General features: G+C 38.5%; 1 protein-coding gene across 1 annotated transcript; it reads left to right on the top strand.

Moving 5' to 3' along the window:
* The first annotated feature begins 2,942 nt into the window (after nucleotides 1-2,942).
* On the top strand, nucleotides 2,943-6,447 carry LOC116477469 (olfactory receptor 8B3). Its single transcript, XM_032168153.2, has 2 exons — nucleotides 2,943-3,283; nucleotides 4,616-6,447. Exon 2 carries the CDS (start codon nucleotides 4,633-4,635, stop codon nucleotides 5,569-5,571), a length of 939 nt encoding a protein of 312 aa, XP_032024044.1. The 5' UTR covers nucleotides 2,943-3,283; nucleotides 4,616-4,632; the 3' UTR covers nucleotides 5,572-6,447.
* Nucleotides 6,448-7,646: the final 1,199 nt, after the last annotated feature.

Here is a 7,646-nt window from a genome sequence, read left to right as displayed (position 1 = left end):
AGCTACAGCTTTCACATGGAGAGAAGGACAGAGACCATTGTGGACAAGAGGCCTACGGAGCTGCTGGTGGGGCTTATGTTTTGGGTGCCCAAAAAGCACAGTGATCAGCCTTAGGTGCTCCCTTCTGTGGTGGTGGGAGACCAGGCCAGAAGTCCTATGGCCACTGCTCCAGGCGGAAGCCTTAGATCAGATACTTCTGTCCAAGTATCCTAGATCAGATACTTCCCTCCATATATTCTTTTACATCAGCCGATGGAGCCTTTTGGTGGCATCTAAGCTGGTTGCAATGTATTACTCTAACAATGCATACACTTTCTGCAAATTAGAGCTTCTTTGTTATTTTTTAATATTTGAAATAAAAAAGTGAAATTGATTCCAAACGGATTCAACATTAAATATGCCAATGAAAGGAAAAAAACTCTTATATTTTTAAAATCTGATTTCAATAGCAAAGTTTTAAATGGTGGTACAAATTATTGAAAACTCTTAACACTTTTTATATATAATTTCTCATTGATGATGATTGCTTTGTTTTGATTGTTTGTCCCCTCCCAAATGCATCTTGAAATGTATTTGCCATTGTAGCAGTATTAAGAGACGAGACCTGTAAGAGGTGATTAGGCCATGAGGATTCTCCCCTCGTGAATTAATGCCTTTATAGCAAGAGTAGGTTCCTTACAAAAGGATGAGTTCAGCTCCAGTCTCTCTCTCTCTCTCTCTCTCTCTCTGTCTCTGTCTCTGTCTCTTTGCATTTCCCCTATGTGATAACACAGCAAGAAGGCTCTTGCAAGATGCTGACACCTCAATCTTGGATTTCCCAACCTCGAGAATCATTAACCAAGAAAATTGTTTAAATTATCCAGTTTTAGGTATTCTCTTATAGCAGGTCAATGTGAACTAAAACAGTGACTATGAAAGAAATTAGAGATATACTCATTAAAAATTCTGGAAAAAGCATTGCAAATAGCTATTTCTAGCACAAAGCCTGATGTAAAGAATTTATGTTCCAAAAGAAAGTACAAATATTCATTAATAATTATGAATATATATATTTTTGGAATATTATCTTATAAAATTATAGAAATTTTAAAATTAGGCTGGGTATGATGGCTCACACCTGTAATCCCAGCATTTTGGGAGGCCAAGGTGGGAGGATTGTTTGAGCCCAGGAGTTCAAGACCAGCCTGTAAAACAGTGAGACTCTGTCTCTACAAAAATAAAAAAAGATTAGCTGGGTGTGGTAGCAGGTGCCTGTACTCTCAGCTACTCAGGAGGCTAAGGTGAGAGGATTGCTCAAGTCCAGGAGGCCAAGGCTTCCATGAGCCAAGATCGTGCCACTGTACTCCAGCCTGGGTGACAGAGTGAGACCTGGTCTCAAATATGTTTAAATAAATAAGTATAATAAAAAGAAAAAGAACAAAATGGTTGTTACCAGAGGCTGCGGGTGAGGGGAATGAGGAGATGTTGGTCAAAGGGTGCAAAGTTTCAGTTAGAAAGGAGGTATACGTTTTTGGAATCTATTGCACTGACTGGAGAGTACAGTTAATAATAATGCAATATATATTTCAAAATTGCTAAGGGAGTAGATTTTAAGTGTTTGCACTACAGAAAATCAGCATGTGAGTTGATAGGTATGTTAATGATCTTAATTTAATAATTTCATGACGTATAAATTTATCAAAACACCACATTGTACCCATAGATATATACAATAATTACCAATAAAAAATAAAAAAATAAAAATTTATACATCTCTTTTAAGACGGATATTTTCGGCTGGGTATGGTGGCTCACTCCTGTAGTCCCACCACTTTGGGAGGCCAAGGCAGGTGGATTGCTTGATCCCAGGAGTTCAAGACCAGCCTGGGCAACATGATGAAATCCTGTCTCTATAAAAAATACAAAAATTATCCAATGGTGGTGGCACATGCCTGTAGTCCCAGCTACTTGGGAGGCTGAGGTGGGAAGATCTATTGAACCTGGGAGGTTGAGGCTGCAGTAAGCTGTGATTGCAGCAATGCATTCCAGCCTGGGCAACAGAGTAGGACACTGTCTCAAAAAAAAGAAAAGAAAAAGAAAAAAAAAGAATTCTGTATCCTGACATCCTGACTTAGGTGGTGGTTACATAAATATGTACATGGGATAGAATTGCATAGATTTACACACACATACATACAAGCATGTTAAACTAATGAATGAGGCCTGTAGTTTCGTTAACATTATTGAAGTTATGTCAATTTCCTGGTTTTGCTATTGTCCTATAGTCGTGGAAGATGTCGCTATGTGAGGAAACTGGGTGAAGAGTTCAAGGGAATCTACGTATGACTTTTGCCACTTCTTGTGATTCTAGTAATTTTAAAATAAAAAGGTAAAAAAATAGATGCCTTCTCACAAACACAAATTCCTACCTACGGGGAAATTCTGAAGTCACACTGTCTTGAAATGAGGGCCCACGAATAGTGATTTTTCTTACGGATTTGATTTTAACTTGAAAGGAAAAGACATGTTGTGTTAGAGCAACCCAAAGTAAATACATTTTTATGAAATAAAGGATAATTCTATGTCATACAAAATTTTTATTAAAATATCTGAAATGAATTAAAAGTATCCTTTTTCTTTATGCCTATGAAATATGCAGAAGTAAAAATGGATTATTTAAAAGGGCTCACAATATTAAAAATGAGCATAACAATAAACTTCACTAAATTATACTTACATTCCTGTTAAAGCTAATATACTACCTAGGATTGTAATTAGCAAAAATTCTGACAATCATTACATTTACATCTTTATACATGAGAGCAGAGGCTCCTTCTCCTATGCCCTGTGGATTGTATAATCCCTGATGAGAAGTTCACATCTACTACAACAAATTAGGCTGTAAACACAGGCATATAATTTCTTCCCTGCAGTTTGTCATTGTAGGGGAGGTCCTGAGAGAGACTTACTGCTGGATATGTAATCAGGTCCAAAAGAATTATAAGCCTTGAGCAAGTGCCATGTCTCTATGACAGTGGATATGGTAGCTCTGGTGTGAAGTACGGTTTTCCAACAAACCCTCTTGGCAAATTTATAAATAATAGTTTGATGTACACCTCAAAATGACTCCCAGAACATTCAGAGTCTGAGATCTATGCTCAATGCTTTTGCCAGTCAAGGGAGAAGAAGATTCCTTGACTACATCTGATCAACATAGATACCTTCACCGCCAGTTCTTCCTCCAGGGCAGTGGAGGTGAAACACACATCAATGGTCAGAACTGAGTTCTCTGAGTGGAAGGAAGGTGAGTTAATCAAGTTTCTATTTCTCTCTCCTGGATGTTGCTGAAAATGGGGAAAAGTATTCTATTCAATAGCAAGAAACTTAGTGGTATGGAGCACTGACGCTCGGGCTTGCATTTTTCTCACACCGTTCTCTCTGTTGGCTTCATTCTCAGCCTGGTATCAAGATAGCAATAGGAGTTCCAAGTGACACATCCAGAGCAGAGGAATGTCAGGAAAGGAGATTTGTCTCTTTATTAAAAAATATACTGACATGTGCTATACACATAGAAGAGCTTAGGTGTTATAAAAATATCAGTTTGGTAAAATTTTACAAACTTAACAACTAATATAACTGTACCCAAATTAATTATGTTTCTCTCATGCCCTCTTACAAAGACCTGTGAAAGCACATTCAGCTTCCTTTCATCATCCTCTGTCTAGCTAGGATGGAATAGAGAAGAATGTGTAGAAACACTTATGTGATTTGTATGTGGTGAATCATAAGACTTTGACTACTAAGGGTCTTCTGTTATCACCTGGTGACTTCATGGATTCTTATAGTAAGGTATCTAGAAACCCTATAGAAGACCCATGTCTAGGAAACAGAATATCGGCATGGTCTCTGCCCTAAAGGAATCCTCCCTTACCTGGTGGTCATCACAACGAAACCGAAGTGTCTAGTAGAATAATGGAAACATAAGTAGAAACTAGGAAGTGGCCAGGCACGGTGGTTCATGCTTGTAATCCCAGTACTTTGAGAGGCTGAGGTGGGTGGATCATCTGAGGTCAGGAGTTCGAGACGAGCCAGACCAATATCATGAAACCCTGTCTCTACTAAAAATACAAAAATTAGTTGGGATCATGACATGCGCCTGTAATCCCAGCTACTTGGGAGGCTGGACAGGAGAATCTCTTGAACCCAGGAGGCAGAGGTTGCAGTGAGCCGAGATCCCACCATTGCACTCCAGCCAGGGCAACAAGTGTGAAACTCCATCTTAAAAAAAAAAAAAAAAAGAAACTAAGAAGTGAAGGGCCGGATGGAAGTGAGGGAGATGAGACACATCCACATAACCCAAGCTCAACAGTAGGTAGGCCTGTGCCTCAGCTACTCCACCTCTCTGTCTTCTAGTAAGGAAAGGAGCAATTGTTTGTCACATTCAGTCTGTGCAGACAAAAGACAGTGACTGAAATGTTGAGGAGTGGGTGTAGCAGTACATTCAGTACGTTCAGACCCCATGAAACAAACAGGAACTCACTCAAATTCCTACAGCCTGAGTCACCTCCTCGTGAATGAGAGTTTGTAAGAAGAAAGCTGTGTTCGCTATTAATGGAATTTTCTTTTGTCTTCCCAGATTTTTGAAGACCAAAAATGGTGTCTACAAACAACTCCTTAGTGACTGAGTTTGTTCTTGCTGGATTAACAGATCATCCAGAGTTCCAGCAACCCCTCTTTTTCCTGTTTCTAGTGATCTACATTGTCACCATGGTAGGCAATCTTGGGTTGATCACTCTTATCAGTCAAAATTCTCACCTCCACACACCAATGTACTATTTCCTCTTCAATCTCTCCTTCATTGATCTCTGTTACTCCTCTGTTTTCACTCCCAAAATGCTAATGAACTTTGTATCAGAAAAGAATATTATCTCCTATGTTGGGTGCATGACTCAGCTGTTTTTCTTTCTCTTTTTTGTCATCTCTGAATGCTACATGTTGACCTCAATGGCCTATGATCGCTATATGGCCATCTGTAATCCATTGCTGTATAAGGTCACCATGTCCCATCAGGTCTGTTCTATGCTAACTTTTGCTGCTTACATAATGGGAATGGCTGGAGCCACAGCCCACACCGGGTGCATGCTTAGACTCACCTTCTGCAGTGCTAATATCAACCATTACTTGTGTGACATACTCCCCCTCCTCCAGCTTTCCTGCACCAGCACCTATGTCAACGAGGTGGTTGTTCTCATTGTTGTGGGTATTAATATCACGGTACCCAGTTTTACCATCCTCATTTCTTATGTTTTCATTGTCACCAGCATTCTTCATATCAAATCCACTCAAGGAAGATCAAAAGCCTTCAGTACTTGTAGCTCTCACGTCATTGCTCTGTCTCTGTTTTTTGGGTCAGCGGCATTCATGTATCTTAAATATTCTTCTGGATCTATGGAGCAGGGAAAAGTTTCTTCTGTTTTCTACACTAATGTGGTGCCCATGCTCAATCCCCTCATCTACAGTTTGAGGAACAAGGATGTCAAAGTTGCACTGAGGAAAGCTCTGATTAAAATTCAGAGAAGAAATATATTCTAATTAGAAGCAGTAATAATGTAAAACGATTGAAGGACTTTAAATTTCTATTAGTGTGTTCCATGAAGAGATTTTGTTGCTTCTACAGATGGTGTTATGTGTGATTTAATAAACTTGCCTTATCATTTCTCTTATGAGATCATCTTGTCTCTTTTTTTGGTTTTGCATCTCTGGCACTTCTAACAATTTTACTAAATAGGTCATGGCGTATTTGTAAAAGGAACCTATGCACCAATATTTTTCATTATCATTTTATACCCTTCCTCTCTCCTGGGCTATTCTTAATTGGACAAATGTGGTAAATTTCATGAATTATAAAGATGTCAAAGTCACGGCTTTCTCACCTAAACACAGAAGTGCCAAATGTGATAGAAGCATTCTTATTTTTATCAACATCGTTACAGATATAGGCAGCTGGATTTGATGAAATGTCTCCATTACAAATGATAGGTAGCTTAAAGCAGGATCAGATCCCCTTGATCTTGTCCTTTTGTTCTATGTTCTCACCATTTTTCCTTTTATTATTATGACTTTTCTTGTTCCCTTTGAGAATGGCAAAATTTGTACCACATGCCGTTTGCTTCTGAGAACCTCTATCATTCCAGTCCATTTGATACAGCAGACAATATGTGTATCTCCACCTTTTATTGCCAATGGCAGCATTCACAGAGGATGATTAGAGAAATAATACATGTGCACCTCAGGATTCCAATAAGTGGGGCCATCGTTTACATTATAAAACTTTTATTCATTGCTATCTAAAACAGCATTGAAAATTTCGAAAAAAGCAAGTAGTTCCTACTGTAAATGTTATTTTTTTACTCCTTATAGGTAAATACTGCACATTAAGTTAGCAGAAATATTTTATACAATGGTTACTTATCCAATGTGGTTTGTCATGAAAATAATGTATATTAATGTTAATAAACTATATTTCTACAAATATTTTGTGAGCCTACTTAAACTTTATCATCTCACCAACAAGACATGAAACACATTTTATATAAAGGTTATTTCTCATAATTCCTTTATTTTGTCAAATTGTTTTCCTGCTTATATATTTAAAATGTCAGATATATTGTAAAATCAAGAAATAGTTGTTGAATTGAAGTTTTTTTGTTTTGTTTTGTTTTGTTTGTCTTTTTTTTTGAGACAAGATCTCACCCTGTCACCTAGGCAGGAATGCAGTGGTTCAATCATAGCTCATTGCAGCTTCCACCTCCTGGGCTCAAGTGGTTCTTCTACATCAGCCTATAGTTTAAGCTTTTTTTTTTTGTATGGTTTTGGTCCATTTTTAGATTAACTTTTGTGTATAGCATGAGGTAGAGGACTTCTTCAGCCTCCTGTGTAGCTGGGAGTACATGCACACACCATCATGCCTCCTTAATTTTTAAATATTTGGAGAAAAATTTTTAACTCCTGGCTTCGTCCTCCCAAAGTGCTGGGATTACAGGTGTGAGCCACTGTGCCTGGCTGAATTGGAGTATCTTGCTTGTTACACCAATAATAAATGTATTATTTTAAGTAATAATTAATAACATATAAAAATAATGACAATTATAAACCTGAACAGCTTTGGGGTTTAATTTATATTTTTGGAGGTGGACTGTGGTAGCCTCAGAGAACTGCTCAGCTCCCCATCAAGAGACCCATGGGTGGGGTGCAAGGCTGACTGAAAGTCTATAGCTGCACTTCTTGGATCCACCATGGTGTTTAGGCAGATTCCATTCTTACTCTGAGATGCCCTCAGCCAATGACTCAGCAGGGTGGGTGGGACTTAAGAGAGCTGGCAATTTCCATCTAACATATGTCTTTCCTGATAGGAAACATTTGCTTAGAGACTTCCTTTCCTCCTGACCAAGACTTTTTAGAACTGCTCTATGGTCTGAGAGTTTCCTACCCGATCTTTCCATTTATTTCTCCTTTCGTAGGTGACTTTCATGTTGGTCTGAGGCCTTCATCGCTGACTCTTGCTCCCTCCGGTTTTATCCTGCATAGGCATTTATAACAAAATATGTGTTGCAAGTCTTATCATTTCCTGACATCTCCTACTTAAGGGACCCTAAATGACAAAGAAG

The sequence above is a fragment of the Hylobates moloch genome, unplaced genomic scaffold (genome assembly GCF_009828535.3).
Source record: "Hylobates moloch isolate HMO894 unplaced genomic scaffold, HMol_V3 SCAFFOLD_11, whole genome shotgun sequence".
Lineage (NCBI taxonomy): Eukaryota > Metazoa > Chordata > Mammalia > Primates > Hylobatidae > Hylobates > Hylobates moloch.
Note: the sequence above shows the minus strand (reverse complement) of the source record. Positions and strands in the feature narration are given on the sequence as shown.

Coding starts and splice junctions, on each gene's coding strand:
- LOC116477469 (XM_032168153.2), top strand. CDS start 4,633: ATGGTGTCTACAAACAACTCCTTAGTGACTGAGTTTGTTCTTGCTGGA.